Source organism: Platichthys flesus, chromosome 5, assembly GCF_949316205.1.
Source record: "Platichthys flesus chromosome 5, fPlaFle2.1, whole genome shotgun sequence".
Lineage (NCBI taxonomy): Eukaryota > Metazoa > Chordata > Actinopteri > Pleuronectiformes > Pleuronectidae > Platichthys > Platichthys flesus.
This window is the reverse complement of record NC_084949.1, coordinates 10,807,887-10,829,838: the sequence shown is the minus strand read 5'-3', so window position 1 is coordinate 10,829,838 and position 21,952 is coordinate 10,807,887. Positions and strand designations below refer to the sequence as shown.

General features: G+C 43.3%; 1 protein-coding gene across 7 annotated transcripts in view; it reads right to left on the bottom strand.

Moving 5' to 3' along the window:
- Window positions 1-2,269: 2,269 nt before the first annotated feature.
- The window catches only part of add3a (adducin 3 (gamma) a), a 96,161-nt gene continuing 76,478 nt past the window's right edge, over window positions 2,270-21,952 (bottom strand). For 6 of the 7 annotated variants that reach the window (XM_062386922.1, XM_062386923.1, XM_062386920.1 and 3 more), the window contains 10 exons: window positions 18,874-19,023; window positions 18,216-18,359; window positions 17,660-17,758; window positions 16,368-16,544; window positions 14,190-14,447; window positions 13,091-13,195; window positions 12,816-12,902; window positions 11,146-11,269; window positions 8,001-8,093; window positions 2,270-5,329 (listed from right to left, as the gene is read on the bottom strand). In XM_062386922.1, the coding sequence (XP_062242906.1) occupies window positions 5,079-5,329; window positions 8,001-8,093; window positions 11,146-11,269; window positions 12,816-12,902; window positions 13,091-13,195; window positions 14,190-14,447; window positions 16,368-16,544; window positions 17,660-17,758; window positions 18,216-18,359; window positions 18,874-19,023 (1,488 nt within the window). In that variant the 3' untranslated portion in view covers window positions 2,270-5,078. The remainder of the gene's footprint in view (window positions 5,330-8,000; window positions 8,094-11,145; window positions 11,270-12,815; window positions 12,903-13,090; window positions 13,196-14,189; window positions 14,448-16,367; window positions 16,545-17,659; window positions 17,759-18,215; window positions 18,360-18,873; window positions 19,024-21,952) is intronic. The other variant, XM_062386927.1, reaches the window with a different exon arrangement.

Sequence of the window (21,952 nt, the reverse complement as noted above, 5' to 3'; positions counted from 1 at the left end):
CCTGAAAATCTCAAACTACATCATCGGGTGTATAAATTCTTGACAGTGGCTGAATCATATCATTTTCCCCAGAGGAGTACATGTTGCCGATAGCGACTTAACAGATAGACCGCAGAAAGAAAAGAAAATCATCATCGCTGTTGAAACTTCTCATCTCATCTAAAAAGTTAATCATAATAATCTAGACAGCGGACGTATTTATCAATATCTGCAGCAGCGTAGCATTACAAATATATTTTTGAGGCTACATCAAAAGGGCAAGAGAGGGAGCAAAAAAATATTCTAACCATTAGTTTGTGGTCAAAACGTAAATATTGCCAGAAAGAGAGAGCGACATCTTACATGGAGGTTAGCACACACTGTCCTGATGTGTGTTTTGCATATTTTCTTTTGTATCTTTGGATATAAATGCAGTCAAGGCACGTTGGCTGCTCTCCTGCACACAAAGGTTGCCTGGATACTCTACTGTACAGTCCACACCCACTGTCCATGCTTTGTGGCAGCTAACCCAACCTTTCTTGGTTTTTGCCCGTTGAAAGGGAACTCCATCAATTTATTCAAGTCTCTTTACAGATTGTGTAAAACACAAGTCGTGTGAAGTATTCTGAGCTTTATGTGCGATCACTTAATGTCACTGTCATACTGGAAGAGATGAGTTAACCAGTAACCTGCTTCTCATCCCTGCTCCAGGCTACATCGGACTCTGACACAACAAATTCTCTGACTGAACTATCTGCCCGCTGAGTTGCATTGTGGGTAATAGCTGTCACAAGAGGACTGGTTGGAAGAAAGCTGACTTCAAACAGAACTTGTGAGTTTGGAGTTGTGATACACGGTGTGCCACAGTTAACACAGTGTAGGAAATACAATAACAACAGAGAGAAAAGATGAAGAATATAGAAATTTCACTCTCGTTTTTGAAAAACGGTACCATGCAGAATCTTTGTATGAACATGAAAGTGCTATTTTCTCTTAGTTTGTAATGTAAAAAAATGTCATCCTTTCTCATTTGAAGATATTTTGTCACTTAAATTTAGCTCCTGAATACAAGAATTTCATAATTCAAATTTCAAGTAATTTGATGGTTTAATCTAGCACTCACTTACTTTCAGTGGCCGCCAAATTAAATGACATAATATGAATTTATCATCCAATGAAAATGAACTTCCGCAGCCCCTGCCATTTCTGGAAATGTTTGCAAACACATTCAAGCTTGTGAGCCATTTGAAATCTGAGAGATCCAAAGTTGTAAATACCACAAGAGAAGGAGGCTTCAAGTGGACACGGTTAACACGACCCCATTTACTGGAATTACAAAAGAAAATTCAGTTTTGTGTCATTTTATTCTTTTTGGTTAAATCTTGCAGTGCTGTGATAAATTGGTGGAGAACCCATTTAAGATAAATTTGCTGTTGACATCCCTCATGCAATCTATCAACTGTGAGCAGAGTATTTTTCTCTCGACAGATTGTTTGACTTTTTTAAGAGGAAACAACTATACAGTAACGAGCAACAGTTAGAGAACAGTTAGAACAATACAAATAATTTGGGGTAGCACAATTCAGCTTTTTTTCTTGTTTCTTGTGAATCATTATTTCACTCGTAGAACTCTGGAAACTGGCTTAACCACGAGTTGACATGTAAACAAAACGTCAATCTGTATTTATAGCGCTTTAATAACAAAATACATATTTTTTAAGATATTAAGGAGAAACACTGTCGTCATGTGTGTATTTTCATAATGAAAATGCAAACAAAGATCTTCTCCTCCATGTCTCTCTATGTTCCCGAGACCCAACCCTCCCTTGTTATGGCCTTAAAGGTACAATTTGCTCAAACAGAGCGATGCATAACTTTTGTGTCAAAGGAGTCATTGTGCTCCCTCTCCGCTTGACATTTCTGTCCAGTGCTTCCACATTTCCTGTTCTTTCTCATTTGCATTCATGCCCTCTTTGCGTCACAGCTTCCTGATTAAACTGTTCACACATACAGTACACTCACTATTATCTTTCATTGTCGCGAAAAACAGACAAAAAAAGGCACCAGTCACTGTTTTTCCTGCTCAGTCAAAACTAAAGTACTGTAGCATCAGTTCTTCTGTATGAAACTGTTATCATCAGCAGCATTAAGCTCTTTGCATTTTAAATGCTCAAGTCATGATCATGGTATAAAGTGAAATGAGTGTGTATGAATGATCTGGAACTGAGAGACAGCTTGAGGGATGACGTGGATTGTCATGCACAAACATGAAAAAAAAAATGAGCTTCCGTTTCTTAAAATACAGTTTTATTTGTGAATGTACACTGATTAGCAATACATCTAAAAGCAACTCCATTAGATAACCATGTATATAGGATTTTTCACAGGTCACAAAGTAGCTTGGCTCATTCTGGCATGCCAAAGCAGAACTCCATCTTTTCTTTTTTTTGTTTGTTTTTTTTTAAACAGAAAAAAAAAGGTGTAAATTAGTAAAGCAAGGTGCAAACAGCTGGAAACAGAAGAGGAGGAAACAAAAAGGATGCAATGCACATTCAGTTCATCTGGGAGCGACGGATGCTCATAAAATGGCTGATTTAAAAAAAAAAGAAGCCATGTGCTCTCTGCAAACTGAAAGAAGGAAAAGAAAGCGTACTGCGATACAAATGGAGGATGAAAAAAAAAAACATTTTCAGGAGAGATGGTATGAAAGAAAAACAAAAAATAGACAAGTCTGCGTGATGACAACATGGTGCGTTAGTGTCAGGTTGTGTTTACCCCCCCCCCCCCCCGCCCCATCTCTACTTCTCTTGCACGTGCGCGCACACACACACACACACACAAACACACGCAGACATGTGCACTTTTCATTTCCAAACTCACACCTCCCTTTTTCCGTCACTCACTTGTGCGACCTCAGCTCTCCGCCCGGAGCCGAACGCCTCCAGCATGGCTAAAGATGTGTCCCCTAACCCTCCCTGCTTCTCTCCCTCCAAATCCAATACTTCACATTGCTAACTGGGATATTGGTATATCTGGTTAAACTCCAGGGGGGGGGGGGGGGGGGGGGTGGCAACCCATCACACTTTGGCTTTTGCAGAGTTCAACTGTGGGTCATCTGACGGTTACGCCAAAATCGTGTTTGCCGGGAAAATTACACGAGGGGAGGCTTTAGAAACTAAAATGACGACCGGGGCTTGCAGGATGATCAAAGATGATAAAATAATAAAACAACTGTCCATACAACCTCCCTCAAATGGTTCCAGTACCAGTAGGAAGTAAATGACAAAATTCAGAGGGGAAGCGTAGCTACTGTGAATGTAGCTACGGAGATTAGGAGTTTTTTGGGGGGAGGAAGCCTGAGAGGAGTCGATGCAGTCACTGGGGTGATTTCATATAAGTCTTATGAGGGTCCTCGACGGCTGCGCAGGCAGACGAGAATCGCAACCCTTGTCTCATCGTTAAAAAAAAGCAAATTTATGGAGGAAAATAATTACAATATGGCTTTAAAAACAAACGCACAAACACACCAAAAACAAATACGTCACCGCTCCACACTCCACGACCCAAGATTCTCATAACAGCAAACGACTGCGGAGAGTTCAATGCTACACTTCCTGTTTTCTGTCATTTCTGTTGACTCGAGACGTGTTGATCACTTCTCATGTGCGACACCAATGAACGACTTTTCTTTCTGTCTCCATGCGACTCACTTTCTGGGCCCCGGACTACTTTGTATTTTTCCCCAGCCCCGTGCCTTGCTTTGCTACTTTTACCAAATACTTCACAATCTCCTTCACTGGTGAAACCACCTGCAACTAAAATGTGTTATATACGACGAGAAAAGTGCAGCACGATAGAATAAAAAATATATAGTTAAAAATCTATAGCCAACATATCCAGTTTTCATGTTATATAGTAAATTTGTGTACTCTGAAGACTAAAATATAATTTGAGCAATCGGGCATCACTACAGAACATAGTCAGCCGTAGAAATTCAGCTCTCGCAAAAGAGAAGACATGCGTAACATCCGTATTCTCTGGAAAAGCTTAGAAACGAGTACAAAACATAGTCGACTGATACCGAATCTGTTTCAATAAAAAAGTTAAAATTTCATGAGATGACAAACTAGACGCGGACAGTGACCCTTTCTCAAATGAGATTGTTTTTTTTTTCCATTCTTTCATTTAGTTTGGCAAAAAACACTGAGATGAAGAAAAAGACATGAAAATGCTACATAAATATATTTAATATGTCGGCAGCTCTCGTGAGATAAGGTGGACTCGGCTCTGACGGACCACCAGCCTCATCCTGACCCTCTAGTCCAGTTTGTTAACCCGGTAACTCGTCCGACACAACCGGCCGCGGAGAAGGGTTGTATCGGATGCCTTGCGCCGCAAAGAAGCCCGAAGAGTGTGAGAGAGAAACGTCCCTCACAGCAGAGGAGTCAACACAAACTCATTCCAGTGTGACCTCAGGTTTCATGTGGCCTCTCGGTTCCCCAATGTGTCAGGTGACCAGAATGTGAGAAAAAGACGAAAACCCCGAAAAGACCCGGAAGTCTCGACAGGTTCAATAACGAACAAGAGGTTTTAGTTTGTGCAGTTTTACAACATTCAGGTTGCGATCCAATCATTTCATAAAATTGGATTTTGACGCAAGAAATACGCTCTGTGGTTTCAAGTTGGGATTATCAGCCGAGGGGAGACGACTCAGGAGGAGCCAGAGACTCAGGAGCTCAATGGCCTTGAATGGCACTTGCTGGCTTCTATGGAGCCCAGTTACAGACCTGCATGGTGGTCAGGTGTGTGGACACCAGACACCTGACCACTGCAGTTTGAATATGTGCCCCCCCACACTCAACATACTCTTGTTGTTACAAATCAATTCTTTTCTTTTTTTTCTGTAATCCTTTCTTTTGCCGTTTGCACATAAAACCTTTTGTTAAAAAAACCTAATAAAATTAAAAACATAAAAGGACATTTAACACAGAGACAAGATAAAAACACAGACGCTTTAACAGAAGCGGGGACTGCCGCCCCCCCACTCCTCTACACAGAAGGATTCCCCCGCCCGCCTCGCCCCTGACGCTCGTTTCATCTCAGGCCTCCGTCTTCTCTTTCTTTTTGTTCTTCTTCAGGAAGGAAGGGGTGCGGAACTTCTTCTTCTTCTTGGTGTTGGGGGACTTGGAGGGCGAGCTCTCGGGAGACAGCGCCTCCTCGATCTTCTCGCCGGAGCGCACCGTGATCTCCACGCTCTCCACGCTGGTGGTCAGCTGGCTGACGCGCTTGGACAGCTCCTCGTCCACGTCCCTGTGGTTGTCTTTGCCGTTCATCAGGCCCCCGTGGTTGTCTGAGGGAGGAGAGAGACACAGGTTAGGTGAGGGCGAGGGGCAAGAAAACACAAGAAGGGCTGATCCCTTCATTCTGCAAACCACACCCTGTTAACAGACAGCAAGCACAATCACACAGGAATCTTCTGACTTACTGATAACGAGATAACAAGGGCTGATCACTTGTTACTGTGGAAAACAGCGAGACATTACAGTCTGGAGCTCACAGGAAACAAATCAAAAGCATTTTCTAATCAAATTGTTTAATAAATTCAAAATGTAGTTTGTTTTTAACATAGAAGTGCTTTTAATTTCAGCAGTTAAGGGAGAGATGTACTTTTACAATAAATGAACGACAGTGGAAGCGCACAACGTGTTAAAATGTTTGATGACGCCTAAGACTTGGCTTGTGTGTTGTTAAGGACCCAAGGAAGTGAAGTGTGGAATTTTGTGCGATTTGGCCGTGCAAAACATTTAATCATTCATATAATTTGAGAATCTGGTGATCAGTGCTCTGTAGCAGCGGCGGCTGGGACTCATCAACGTGTGTAACTGCGCGTTCATGACAACAGGGACTTTTCACTGAACTTTGAACGGCTTTTTGTGCAGAAGCGGGGGGGGGGGGGGTGGGGGGGGGGCAGCTTCACGGCTCTGTGGACTGAGTCTTGCAGCTGGTCTTTACTGGCTGCAGGTCCTTTGTACAGTTTCAGAAAGAAAAGCTGCAACCAGGATCACCACAGGGCCAAACCATCAGCCCATTCCAAACCGACAGGTTTACAACAAGCACAGGACTAGTTTTTCATAAAATCCTATACTACTTAAAAATGCATAAAACTTTAATTTTTTTACAAAATTAAAATATTTAGCAAATCATTTCGGTAAACGTCTTAATATTTACACTCCTAGTAAATCATTAGCATATATTGGGTTCATGTCTTGTCATACTCGTGTCAACACCTGTAAGACAGTTTCTAATAGAGCGGAGCATTACAAGCTTCAGCAGAGCAATACAATTTGGATTTACTGCAGGACAGTGCATTGGGCTCTATTAAATCCTACAAGTGTTGAAGTGGTTGAATGTCTCTCAGCCTCCTGATATGAGGCCCCTCTGTCCCTGTCACACTAGTTCTATTCCAAATGCGTTTTCAGCTTCCGCTCACACGGAGACGTGCAGTCCCCGTGCTCTACATATTTCGTAACATGCCTGCGTAAAGGCCCCAGTGACCTAATAGCTCAGAGCCTGTCCTCCTTTCACCTCGAATAGGCTTTGAACAGTGGACTACACCCACACAGTCTTAACGGCTCCTCACGAAACAGGCTTACTGGTGGGGCATCCTTTTCTCTGGCTTGTGAATGGGAGTTACACTGGGAATGCAGGGCAGCGGCGTTGTGTTGCTACACTGAAACACAAAGCCACTGACGACTTCTTGACTTATTTTCATCTCAGCACAAAACAGCAAAAAGAAAAAGAAACCTTTTACAATAATTGACCTGGATTCAAACACAGCGACTCACTGACCTCACGGCGGCGGTGTCAGAAAATATGGGTCCCCTGAGCCAGTGTGCTGTCCTGGTTAATTGTTTCTCATTGTGTGGTTTTTGCGTGTGTGTGCTGGGGGGAGGCTGACAGGAAGTCAATCCCATAGTGTCGTTATTTACAACCTGCACCGGGGTCGCTGTGATCTCTGTCTTTCTTGGAGGTTCGTACGTCAGACACAAGAATTTCTGTGTAATAGATGTAAGTTCTAGACTTTGTTTTTTTAGATATCTGTTCTTCCAGAGTCATAGTTTGATATATAGGGAATACAATTAGTAAACTGTTATGTGATATTTAAATCCTACTGATGTCTGTGATGTTTCACATTTTATTGCCTTTTGTATTTTCTAATTATTCCTAGATTTTATATATATTTATATATATTCTTTCATATGTTTGGCTTGTTTAGCACTTTAGTCCAATGTGGTTGTTTTAAACAAGTAAATTAACTTTGAATTGACTATTTTTGGTTTCTTGGCGAGAGCTGGGAGAGAAGGTCGATCCCATTTTCATGTCTGAGCCTCAGGTGTGGAACTGGAGCCAGGAGGGACTTAGCTTAGCTTAGCATTAAGACTGGAAAACTGCTGTTGGTCATTAAAAAGTTAGAACATGTGACTGACTCTGTAACGACAAATTGCCATTTTGACATCCTGGTTTGTGCAGAGGCTGATTTTTGAAGGATCTCTGAGTGGCCTGACTCATTGAGGACTTAGAATGACATGTCCGAAATTTGACACAAACACCAGCCTGAAACTGGTCCGGAGGAGGTGACGTCAATGCCCTGTGTGAGTGGCTAGGTTGTGTCAGACGATCTGAGTGGAGTGTGAGCTCATCAACATCTCTACAGTCCCACTGGGCGGACTGGTTTTCCTCATCAACAACAGAGATGTGAAAAAAGGACAAAGGAGGTATCTATAGTGGAGAGGGGGCACTGCTCTGAGAATTTGTTGTCACGACAAATCATTAATGCAGAACGAACCTATAGCGCAGATCAGTGTGCGGCGCAGTGCATTCGAGTCTGAGCTTTTAGTTGATTTCATTCAGTTAGACGTTCACTTGTCATGCACACACGTCAGAGCTCAAAGACAAACACAACATGACAGTGAGGATCATTCAGACAAGTGTCTCTCAGTCTCTCTGTGAGTGAGCGATACCTTCTTTAGCCGGAGTGCTGTGCGGGGACTGGGTGAGAGACAGAGACTGAGAGAGAGTGGAGCCGTCGTCGGAGGTTAGCTCGTGCTCGCCATCTGCGGGGGGTGGGAGGGGGGGGGGTCGAGGGTAGAGGGGGGTTGAGGGGCGGTGCAGGGGATTGAAGAGGAGGGACGACAGCACGGGTGAGTGGGATGAGAGGTTGGGGAGGGGTGGTGGTTATGGAAGGATTTTGGATGATGGGTCAGAGGGGGGTGAGAGATTAGTGGTAACACACATGTTAGAATCAGGCCATGCACAGCTGCTTTTCCACAAAATGTTCCCAAATCCCTCCGATGACGGTCAGGCCCTCTGAGAGCCATCACTGGTTTGTGCCCTGCAACCTTTCGTTGAGCTGTAATAACCCGGAGCTGGGACAGATGTTCTGAAAAGTAACTTAAGCACAAAAATCTAAAGCACATTAGGTTGTCCACATTGCTATTTCAAAATGTATTCGAGTAGTTTGTCGATTTTTATCTTTAATCCAGAGGGACAACTCTCAACCCAAGTACAGCAGGAGACCTTGTATGTGCTAAATCTGTTCAACATGACAAAGTGTGGTGGATGAGATAAAGAAGCGCACCACAAAGTCTGAATACACATCATGATGCCACGACTGTTATCAGAAGGTCCTCTCATAAAATGGTGTCATTGAGAGAATCAATATTAGCATGAGGCTGTGGCAATTTCGATTTGATTAAAGCCTGAAATGAAACATGTTTAAAGCCTCCTTCTCCTTTCTCTACATGAAGATGAGTTCTTTTTTTATTTCCCTTCCTGTCACAATTTTTGGATTTTCAAGAGAACCATCACATTGTGGTTCCTGACTCTTGATGTGGGAAAAGCTCATTGAGCTCTTCTTGCATATTAAAAACCAGTTAGCAGCCCAGTAAATGTAAGTGCAGTAAATGTTATAGACCAGTCCGGCATTAGCGGCTTCATTAGTTAAACAGTGTGAGTGAGTGGCATTCCCATTTCACTGTGACACATTCATGAGCACATTCAGGGTTACACATCGGTTACACACTGGCTGAGATGTCACAAGTCACAACTCCTTCACGGAGAGTGTGTCGCGCACGATTACATAAGATTCTGTGCTGTCGATGTCTTTATAGGTTGTGGATGTAGAAAGTGTGCAAGTAAAAAGACGCTGAATTAAAAATTAGGAGATTTGAGAGAATTTCACTCACAGTTGTGCTTTTAATGTGTTGGGTGTGAAACATGACTCAACCCAATACACACACCTATTTAACACTGTGTGTATGTGTGTGTTTGTATGTGTAGCCCAGGCATCTATCAGGCCATTCCAGACGGTCTCCAGCTTGCATCCAGATTGGTCACCGGGGATTCATGGGGCTGTGGGGACATCAGTGTCATAGCAACGGGCTGTGCTCATGTGGCGGGTGTTAAGGCCTGCTGTCTGCTCGAGCTGCCGTCTTAGTCATACCGGCCCCTTGACTCACACACATCTACACTGTGCACCGTGTTTCAAAAACATTTGGATGGTTCCATAAAAATGCATGAACATGTGTGCATGGTGGGGTACACACACACACACACACACACACACACACACACACACACACACACACACACACACACACACACACACACACACACACACACACACACACACACACACACACACACACACACACACACACACACACACACACACACACACACACACACGTCTGGTTGAGCGTGGAGGCAGTTCTCTGCACAATGACGACTGGTGGGTAACCCAATTTACTATCTGTTCTATTGATTTCTCCCTCGTCTCTCTGAAAGGCAGTGGGACAGAGGGCTAATATGATTAGCAGCGACTGTGTGTGTGTGTGTGTTTGTGTGTGTGTGTGTGTGTGTACACTACGTTAACGCAGCAGATGAAGGCATCGGTAGAGCCCGTGGGGACAAACCCTTGTGTTAAAAGGTATGTGTGTGTGTTTGTGTGGGTGAGTGTGTGGGTGATACACCAGGCAGTGTGTTAGAGTATGGGACGGTCCACAGGGACTGCTGCTACATCAACTGTGCTATAGACCCTGGATTATATGGATGTTTTTTAAAAACAAAACTGCTGACAGAGAGAACACAGCCAACTGAGGATGTGCAGTAATAAATCTGCAAGTCATGGTTTGAGGAGGTGGTGGCACAGATGTGTGAATATAGAATCGTTTTTTTTTTTTATTCTGATTTAGTTTAAGTTCATTTTGAAAACTGCTCCGACCGTTTTAGCTGACTTTCCGTTAACAGGCTTCTGTGGGACACTGGACATATCTGCCTGTTAGGGTTGTGTCTTTTCTTACAGGTAAAAGTCTAGTAGTGCACACCAGGAAGTGTATCGATTCTCATTAGTAATTTGACTAATAAGATATCAAATAGTGAGGGGTTGCGATGCACATATTTTTTTATTAGGAACTGAAATGTCTACATATTTAAATTAAATTACGATTTCAAGATGACAGTCGCAAAAATCCTCTTTCTAATTGGACATCTATTTAAACAGTACAAAATATAATTATTAAGATAACTATGAATCTAAAACCCAATATGTTAAACTATGTGAAACTGCACTAACATTGCTTTCTGCTGACGTACACACAGATAAAGTATTGGCTGCTTACAGTGGCCCTGCTGATACATCAGTTGTGCTCTAGCACAAACGGCCAAGTCTGAAAGTACACATTTTATTTGAAGATAAGCTGCTCGATCAAATCTAGTGACACAATTCATCCTGATGGCTCAAATTCATTTCATGGGTGCTTCAGATTGAGCCGTACAGATTGATTATTGATCCGATATTAAGCCTGGTCAATAGTTTGTTGTGAAATGAACATTCACATTGATAGGGCTTGTTGCTGACAAAGAGGGATATGTTTTTGGCTCAGAGTCCAGGTCATTGAGCGTGACACTGTGTGTGTTTGTGTGAGCATGTGCAGTCCATATGTCTCTGAGGGGGACTGGGCTCTTGCTGTATTTGCAGGGGGAACCTGAATGAATTCATGATGCCCACACACCCATGAATGTTCACACAGTTATGGACTGGTTGGTATGGGTTTGCAGCCTGTTTAAGTGTGTGTGCATTTCTGTGCGTGTGTGTGTGTGTCGTACCACTGAGTCCCAGTTGCCCTCGCTCGGCTTTTTTGCGGAACTGCTCTTGGTCCTTGTCCAACAGCTCACTGAAGGGGTTCGGAGGCTGGGGAACCATCTGCTCCTCCTCTGTGGGCACGTATGGCTGGGGTGGAGACACGGAGAAGGGTAAGCATGGGATCACACACACACACACGCACCCGCACGCACACAAACACTAACAATAAATAAAATACACAACCTCAAAAAACAGAAACACACACACACACACACACACACTTCATTACAGGCTTCTTGTATAAAGATAAAACATGGGTGTTGACCACATCACACAGAATTCATGTAATCACCAGCTCTGCACTGAGTCTTTCATCCAATCACTGCAGACCCAGACATCTTTACAACAGACACATGAAGACAATCGAAACCCACAAAACAAGTCACACACATGCAAACGAAAACACACACTCTTTTTCAACATGTGGGCTCAGGCTTTCGAGGGTGCAAATTCATCTTATGCAAAAACAAACACGTGGACACATCAATTGAAATCGGTGTCAGTCTAAATAACACAACCCACACATGCAGTCATTTACTTCTGAGCAGGCAAACAGTGTCAAATAATTACAAGAAAGAGTGAAATGAAAATGTGACAGCTAACATGAACAATTACAGAACTCTTGCGGATATTTACCAGAACGTTAATCTGCACCAGATCCTTCAGGACAAGATACCAACGACAAAACCATCAACACCAGCAGGAGTACATTTGACTTCACTCTATCTGTTATTTTCTTTTGATATGTGGAGTTAACTAGTTGCTACTATCCGCATAAACGAGGCCCTTCGTCTTTGCATAATGTGCTCACTCGACTCCCCCTAGTGGTCAGGATGTGTCATTATACTGGCAGTGCTATCTGGTGAGGTCCTGAAGTACCTGAGCACAATGATGTAACCTCTGCTTTCTCTCGTTTGACTGTTTACGTCTCTCCTCATGACTGTAGCAGCTCTTGAATGACTCTTTCTTGACCTGGGTTATGATTCTTATCTCGACCCTCAGGTCATTTCCAGCACAACTCGACCAAAATGCAGCCTGAGCAGATTTCCAATCATCAGTTAACCCATCTAGGTTACTGCTCAGAACTGAAGTAAATAGGAACCTCTGTTATTATTGCTTCAGTGCAGCAGGACAGCTTTGAATCCTGCAAAAAACACTGCATGTCTATAAAATGACACATACTGATGTTTCTATAAAAAGCTGATACATCAATAGGAAGTAAAAGTCTCTGACTCTGCCCATTAGGAAAATAGAAAATTTAAAAAGGGTAAAAATGCATAAAAACTCTGGATAAAATTCTGATTTTGTAATTCCCCAGTTTATTTGAAAATCCAGAAGTGACAGAAATCTATATTATAATCAGCAGCTCTTTTGCATTTTTGTCAAACTTCTGTCATCAAATAAAACATGGTTAAAAGCAATCTCAAATGGCACTGCTAGTTCCCCTTCCTACTCTTCCTATTCATGTAAATGACCAATAATAGACATTAGATAATTTGTGGCATCACCGCAGTTAAGTTGAAAGTCAATCTAAAACAAACATGCTTTAGTATCACACTCACGATTTTAGAAATGAGGTCGTAAGAGTGGAGAATGTTCCCTAAATACATAGCATCACAAAGCTCATCCTCACCTGTCGTGGTGCGTCGACAGGGATTCCTGCGAGGTGTTGAGAGCGTGGACCTGACGTCATCACATCAAACCGGTTCTGCTCTCTGATCTGCGGCAGGACAAAACACACCAGGATGTTACCGGGAAGCAGGGAGCACCACAACTGACTGGGAGTTAATTCAAAAACTATGGTCACAGGAAAATTTAGCGATTAACCATTTTAAATGTTAAATGGCAGCTAACTACAACTGTACGTGTAAAATGTCATCCTGGCCGAGAGGAAAGAGTTAAACTCACTTTGTTCCTCTTCTGCTGAACCTCAGTGGGGTCCGTGTTGAGAGGGACAAACTGATTGGGGTCCTCGATCCTGATCGGGGTTCCTGTCTCCTCCGCCTTCAACCACTGTAAAAGGTCAAAACAGGTTAAAAACAGAACATATAAACTGCAACCAAGCACTTGCATAAACACTCTATATAACTATTGTATACAAACTAATTTATAAAGCCTTTTTAATTACAACAGTCTGTTAACTGAAAATAACATTTCTCTACTGTAATCTGTCTAGTCAACATATTCTTACCATGGAGAGTTTCTCAAATGAAAGAGGCCACTAAGATGAATTATGTGAATTGTAGTAGTCACTGTCACTACAGCTGAAAAGTCCATATCTTTCATCATATTTAGTTTAAATTTGATATTTTGTTGTAAATATATCTCATGTGAGCTTGACAAAATTGTAGAAGTTAAAAAATTAGTGCAGCAAGCCGACTGCTTCAATAGTGACACCAATCTGTGCAACTGATTCACGCGGGGTCTCTGTTCCGCCAGTAGGTGGCGGTCAAGTATCAAGTTTAAAACACTGGGGGGATAGCAAGTGTCAAAACTCAGGTCTGTGATTTTGAATGAAATGAATGATATTTCAGTCCATGACTTACTCTTTGCAGTTTTTTATGTTTTGACTTATTACATAAATTCACAAATATACATGCAGTCTATGAAAAACACTGGGAACAACTGTCAGGTCCTCCTACATTTTCAAAACTTGTTTTGGTGGAACATTTGCACGAGGGGAAGGACGACTGCAAACAGTACAAGACATGTGTTGATTTTCCTCATGTAGGTTTTTGAACATGGGGGTCTTTATTTCCCCGTTGTGGGGGGAATTTTGAGCACAAGCAGGAAGCAGAAGTGGAGGAGAGCCCCCCCGCCTGAGATACACACCACTGAACAGGAGTATACCCACAGTGTACGTCTGATGAGTCGAACAAGTTTAACCCTGTTTGTACCTTAAAATCTTATGTTTTATGTTAAAGGCACTTGCTCTCTGTCCCCATTAGGTGAGTGTGTCAGCAGATTTATGTCCCCACAAAACACCATAACACCCCAAACAGCTCACCGTGGTTGTCCGGCTGTTGTAGCGCTCGTCGCCGCCCTCCACGTTGACCTTGGTGTAGCTGTTCGGCGAGTTGAGCCAGCGCGTCTTCTCCCTCTGCTGCCGCTGCTGCAGGAACTTGTAGGGCAGGCGCGTGGCACTGCAGTCCTCCTCCTCCTCGAACAGGAACGCGCTGACGGTGGCGGGGATCTCCACATCGCTCTTGTGCCGCGGCTTCTCCCGGACGATGGGGTGTCTGTAGGTGTAGCCGGTCCGGTAGCCCTGTGGCAGGAAACAAGGTCAATCCTTCAGTGGGGGTTTCTTTGTTCTGTAATGATTTGGTCTGTTTGGGTTCACAACGAGCAACGACAAGGGAACAAAACCGCGAGGCCTCGGAGGAAGCGGATTCATTTATTTGTACATGGTGTATGTTTATGTAGCCCCCCCCCCCCCTGCTCTATTGCAGCTTCTACACACTGCAGCAGCACAACAGAAATGAGCTCTTATTATTCTGTGACGTTTCCTTCCTGTGACGCTGGCCGAGCCGCCAGTTTCCCAGTTAGTAAATGGAAAAGAGAGACAGAAACAGCACTGTGACCGCAGGGTTTCTGGCAGCGCAGTGAACAGAGTCACAGTGTCATTTCCTGCCTGACCCTTTCTCTCTCGCAATTCTCCCTCCATCCCCCCCTTCTCCCCCTTTTATCCTCATTGTCCCTTTTTCCTCTTCTCTCTCTGTCTGTCGCCATCCTCTCACATGGTCTCACTGGTTTTCAGATGTTTTTTCCACACTGGGCTGACAGCTCAGATCCGTTCTTTTCTCTTTGGTCCTCTTCCTCCTCGTCGGAGCTGCACGGTCAAAACTGACCTTTCATCTTTCATTCATCAGTTTGGATCTGGAAACAGTCAACCGAGGCGGCCTAATCCTTTCCTGCAAAAATCCTGATATTCAGAGATTTCTACACAATCACAGCTGGAAGCTTGCTGCACATCCTTGCTCCACTATTCTGGCTGTTAGAGGAGATTAAAGTTTGTGGATCTTTCTTTCCCTCCCACGTCTTTCTCCTCACTGTATCTGGGTTTTGCAAAACTGAGCTCTTATCTGAGGCAAATGTTGTGTTCGTGAAGTGTGTGAGAAGCGTGGGATGGTTGGAAAGGTCCGGAGACACAGAGGCGAGCTGTTCCGAGGCTTGGCGGGCTGATTTGACGAGAGGGGGAAGAGCATAGAAAGAGAGAAGGAAGAGAGGGAATAGGCAGACGCATGGAGTGTGACGTGAAAGAGGCGACACTTGTCATGAAGCGCAGCCTCCAAGGATTAAAAGGAGGCTCTTTGTGGTGACACACTTTTCATGCCTCTCCAAATTTCCTTTCCCTTTTCCTTCAACCCCAAAATACTAGTTGTGTCTTTTTAAATTCACTTTTTGATTTGCTTGGATTTTGACCTCCACCAAGGAGATTTGGTTTTGTATCCGTTTGTTTGTTTGTTTGTCTTTCTGTCTGTTCGTTTGCAGGATTATGCAAAACCTACTGGATGGATTACCAGATCAAGGCATTCTGTTTCACTTTCTTTAACATCGCGTGGTAGGGCATTTTCCACATTTTTGATGATTTCTCAAAAAATTATTCATTAATTGTGATGAAAATTAACTGACATGTTTAGGACACTGATATTTATGAGTGTGTCCAATTCGGTGCAGAATTAAATGTAAATCTGGATCTAGTGAAGAAATGTGGTTTTCCTAAGGGAACTGTTGGTCCTTGGCGGATGTGTGCGCTCTTGTGAATTGCCTTCGAGACTGTTGAAGCATCTTAGCTTTCTGTAAAAGATCTAATTTGGTTCATTTACGGAGGCCAGTGCATCCGAGTAGTTACCATGAGCAGTGTGATTTAGACTGACTTCATTCTTAACAAAGAAATGGAAACCGACAGGACTGCAGAGCTGACCACAGAGGATTGCTCTATTGTATTTTATCAACCAGCGACAAAGTAAAATCAAACAGATATTCAGTTATGTGAAAATGGCCCGATGAATACACCTAAACACAATGATTGAGGAACTGAATGGAATCTTCAGAGTAGCCTTCACAGTAGCGAAATTAAAAGTTGACGGTGTTTATATAATCTGTAATTACCCAGTGAGCCTTAGGCCTTAAAATACACAGTATATATAAACAGAGATTCTCACTCTGATGTCCGTGGACTCACCAGGTTATCCAGCATCCTCATCAGGGACTCAAACTCCAGCTCCCCGGCCTTCCACTTGATCTGGCTGGCCATGTTGATGTGACCTGCAGTGGCCATGTCGGCCGTTCGCGATTTGTACTTCTCCCGGTCCAGCACGATCAGGTTGTCCACGCTGCCGGCACAGGAGATGGCATGCACCTAAAGCCACACAGTGAGGAGGATGGGACAGAGCATGTGAACCTCTGATGGAGACTGGTGACGTATGTAGCATAAATAAAATGGAAAGTCCTTTTTCCTGTATAAATAACCAAGCATATTTGGTATGAGATCATCCACCTTTATGAACAACACAAAGGGGCAAACCGCCAGGCACACAAGAAAGATGTTATTTAGCAGAACCGGAATGAGACAAACCCCCCCCCCCCCCCCCCAATCTGAACCCACCACAGCATCAAGGAATATACAGTTCATGGCATGTAACACCCATGGTTGGGGGATTTATTTATAGAAATTAAGCTGGGCTTTGCAGGATGGATTAATGTTTTCCTTTGCTTGACCATCAATCAGGAGATTTGGTTTTGCCGATTTCAGCTGAGAGAGGGGAGGGAGGGCAACACAACAAGATCCCTAAAACCCAACACATCTACAAGTGAACACAAGGACGCACAAGAATCCGACGCAGAGGGATCTAATGCTAACTTTAAGAGGTAATGCGTCTATGGAGGCCGCCATGTTTCTCGTGGTAGCCCAGACTCGACAAACTAAACTCCCTTTGTGAATTTCTGAAAACAGAAGGTTGCCACAGGTTCTCTTTCATGTTTGAAAGGGGAAGATGATTCAGCTGCAGCATGACACTTCACCACTTTGTCACTAAATTCTACACACTGCAACTTTAATGCTAACAAATAATTCATTCTGAATAATTAAGCGGTCTCATTTTTGTTTCTCCCCCCTGATCCAGGCTTCTTGAAATGCCATAATCCATCGTCAACAACAACATCAGCTTCTTACTCCCCTCTCCAGCCTCCTAATAGACTGTTTATAAGACTGTGTTTAGACAACACTTTCTACATGACAGGAGATTATGACTATTAGAGCTTTGTTAAAAAAAAAAGAGTGAAACAGCGGCTGTGGGGTGATTATATTTTGGAGGGCAAGCTGCCACCCTGCCGGTCTAATACATGTGTAGGGGAAACTGAGAGGTGCTGGAATGTGCTTGATTCCCAAAAACAGCAGCATGCAGTTTGAGTTTATGTTGGTGTGTGTGTGTGTGTGTGTTTGTATGTGTGTGTGTGTGTGTGTGAGTGATGTACCTGGATTTCACAGGCATACTGGACATTGTAGATGACATGAAAGGCCTCTTCAACGGTTTCCCCAAGAGCTACCGCGCCATGATTCCTCAGCACCAGCACCTGCAACACACACACAGAAACAGTGATATACATGCAGCAGCACATCAACCGTCTGCCAAACCTGGGTTTAATGTGACCGAACAACTTTGCCCCAAGCCTTTTAATATATTAGTAACCAAAACAACTGTTTGGATAGATCCTATCAACACGGGCTGGGCGACTGGATGACTGAGACAGGACCTGGCAACAGGCCGGTGATGGAAATTCCCTTCAATTCCCTGAATTCCTGCCAATCAAAATTCTGTTGATCGCTGACTCATCATTGATTATTTTAAAATAAGCCGAACGCCGAGATAATCGCAGAGTGAAGCACAGGCAGGGACAAACCATGAGGAGGTAACATTTCAACAGGACGTGCTGGTTTGACTGTCTTGCCACTGCTGCCTTCCAAATACACAACAACCTGATGATAAGATCATTACTCTTACTAAAGGCAAGTTTTTCTTCATTTCCCTACCTTTGTTGTCGGCCCCAGGGCCTTCTGCAGGTCTCGGCGCTCCTCCTGGTCATCCAGGCTGCCCTGGTAGTTGTAGTATGCGATGTCACCCAGGATCAATGCCTCCTGGGAAATGGGCAGGATTCCACACTTCATAGATGAAACCTAAATGAGTTTGAGAAAAAGGTGAGAAAAGGGGAGTAGACAAATCGGAGGTTTAGAGGCTTTGAGAGCTGCATTGTAGCCGTTTCATTCCTCCAGGTTTGTAGCCCTGAATTTTCAGGGGGTGGATCCAGGAAATGTTTCACTTTCCTTCATATTGCGTGGTAGGACATTTTTCAACATGTATGTGAGTTTCTCAAGATATAATGCAGGTTGAAAAGGTTTTTATATCTATGATCTGGTGAAAATTTGGGCGGATGAATCTTAGCTCAACTCATGACAAATGGCCAATCAGTTTTAGAGCAGTAAGGCACCTGTCGAGTATCCTTCTAGTTCAGTAATATACATTCCCTAATCTAATTTTTACATTTCCTGAAGAGATATGCAGTGTCTGATCTGGGAATCTACGAGAAGCTTTAAAATAAAATTAATTAAAGGCCTTTATATAAACAGGTTGGATTGAACATTTGCTTGCAGTGCATTCTAAAAAATAATTCCTAGTGTTACGGGAACTTACTGCAGCGGTGGCAGGAGTGTGCACATGTATGATGCAGCGTATGTCTGGACGCATTGAGTAGATGGCGGCGTGGGGGCTGAACCCTGCAGGGTCGACCCTCAGGTTGGTGGAGCCCTGCTCGATCACATCCCCGATGATGTTGACCTTCACCTGGGGAAACAACGAGAGGAGATGGAGTCAGTTCTGAGCATTTCTGGAGGTGGAGGATGTAAACCTCCGAACAGTTTTGACACAAAAGCAATCACACATAAGCTTTACGGGATTAATGCAGTTTTACAACAGCATACATCAGAGGGCTCTCGTGAGAAGGCAGGAGGAGGAACATAACGAGAATGAAAGAGCACACAGGGAGACGTACTGAAAGCAGGCCAGGCCCATAACAGTCTCATCAAATGCACCTAGGCAATAAAGGATGTCCAGAGACTGACACATAACAAGATCCACCCCCTCAGACACAAGCAAAGACATGATAACCTCCAACATTGACTCGGAAAACACAAATACAATTTAGAACCAGTGCACGTTAAGACGCAAATCACATTAACAAACATTCCTCTCCTCTGTCTGCTTCCCTACTGGAGATGAACATAATACTGTTAGAGACATGGACATGGAGTCCTCTACTTTGAGTACTTCATTACCAGCCTGTTATTAGATTAAGCGACAGGAGAGAGGAGAGAGAAAAATGGAGGTCAAGACCTGGAGCGAAGAGAGTCGGATATCCAGAGAGAATGAAGACAGAGAACTGGACAAAGAGACTGAGGCATAACACCCGGAGCAAGAGCAATAACAAAACCCAGTGCAGATGTCAGTCCTGGCAGAAAAAAACAAATAACTAACAGAAAATCCATCTTGGCCTGCAGACCTCCTACAAGATTTACGTCACTGTAACCACATGTTCTGTGATATGAACCAGAACCTACAAGCTTGCATTTCTCTTTCATAATATAAAGTACAAGTCTGTGCTATCGCAACAGGAAGAGGCATCCATCATGGAGTCGGAGGCTAATAAAATACACCCATTACAGCTGCAGCCTGGAAAATATGATATTAGACCCTCATTTTTTTACTTACAGCCTTTCTTCTGCTCCGTGAGACCAGTTTTGTGTTCCAGTAATAACTTTTAAATTAGAAGATGTACCCGAGTTTGTGCATCCCGATTCCCTCACCAGTCTGCATCCCATGAAACTAGTGCATCAGCTCCACTAGAATTATCTGGCAGATGAAAAATATGGAGAAATGGCATTTCTGGGAAGATCTTAAAATATGAAGTGCCCTTTTCTGAATGTTGTTTAATAATAGTCATCGGACTGCATATGAATTAGCATATACACAAATGGTATTCAAACTCAAGAATAATAATTATCACTCATTAAAACCACATGATTAATTAATATGTTTCTTGTTTTCTAAAAAATAAATTCATGTTCAGTTATAAACTATTAATAACCCAGGAGTACTGCTTTTAACAGCCATATGGATGTGTGCATGAATGACTGTATATATTGATCTCCAACCAACCACAGGAAAGAGGATGACACCAACCGAGCGTAATTAAACGCTGCCATCTTTGTGAAAGCCAGCGGTCAGAGGATCGAACATTGATTGGGTTACATCACATGTCTAATACAGTATTAGTTCACCCTGTCACGTCCTTCAAAATGCTGCTGCCTCACCCAACAGCAGCCTGTCAGTCACACAGCCCTACATCTGAGAGGCCTATCTGATATATTAAATATATATATTAAAAAAACAATGCAAGACACACGTCCGAGAGAATCTGCAACGTGACTTGGTTTGATTTAGTGATAAGAAATCTCTAAGAAAAAAAGGTCCTTCCTAGAGAGAGATGGCCTGATGAAGTAAATGAAACTTGGAACAGGAAATCCCTGAATTCCTTAAGTATAATTTAAAGATTCACTTCTGATGCACAGTCCCGCTCTGTCACTACTCAGATAATGTTAAAAGCCAAAGACTGATGGCAACCTGGACTAAAACTAAGCTCAAACTACAAAATTCTCCAAAACCGAGTTTCCCTGTGAACTCAAATGACCCCACCTTAACCTCCGAGCTCACACAGAGACAGAGAGAGGGAGAGGCAGATGGAAACTGACCAAACACAACTGCACTTGGGCCCTCCTCAGGTCCTCCAGAGCCTCCACCGAGCTGACCCCGGCACGACCTCCAACACTCTTTATTCTGGACGGCCTCATGTTAATCAATGTGTCTCCAAACACTTGAGCTACGAGCCATGTGACTGAAGAGGCCGCTGGAGATGAGAGAGAAACAGCGGCGACGGACCGGCATCACGATGCAAACCAACCAAAACACAGTCAGAGAGATCGGACACATCTACGCACACCACGTCGTTCTGTTCCGTCTGCCGGCAGCGACTGTGTTTGTGGTGATCGCACTTATACAGACAACCACAGCAAAGATGGACGCGGTCCAGACGCACAAACTATAAATACTCCTAAATAATGTTGCTGTAAGATTCTAAACCTGAGCGCAAACCTTGCTGTCATCTACTGTATAATTTACTCCACCGAGGAGATTATGTTTCATTGCCGGGTGTCTGTCAGTCAGCAGGGTGGCTCAAAAAACAACTGAACCCATTTCCATTAAACTTAGTGGAAGGGTGGAGGTTGATCCCAAGAAAGAAACCGTTCATTTCGGGAGCGGATTCTTACAAACTGGCAGATTCCGAATTTTGTCTCTATCTTTAACATGGCATGTAGGGTGTTAGCCCTGTTTGAGTGACGCTCTCTGAGAACCCTTCTAGTTTGTTCTTTAAGTGGCTGTTTGCAAAAATGTTTGTTTTTGAGTAATTAAACTCGGACTATGAGTGTATATTGTAGTTAAAACATTGAAGGCTCTAGATGAGTAATTCTTTAAGACACTAAGACACATAAAAGAGTTCAGTAAAAATACTTCTGAACTGGTCAACTTACTCTACGTACTCAACGAAGCAACACAAGCTCTAGATCAGTTTTTTCCCCCACAATAGTAAATACTATTAGACTACTTTAAGTAATTTTAGATACAATAACCGGGTGGTGAAAATGTGCTATTAAGCAGC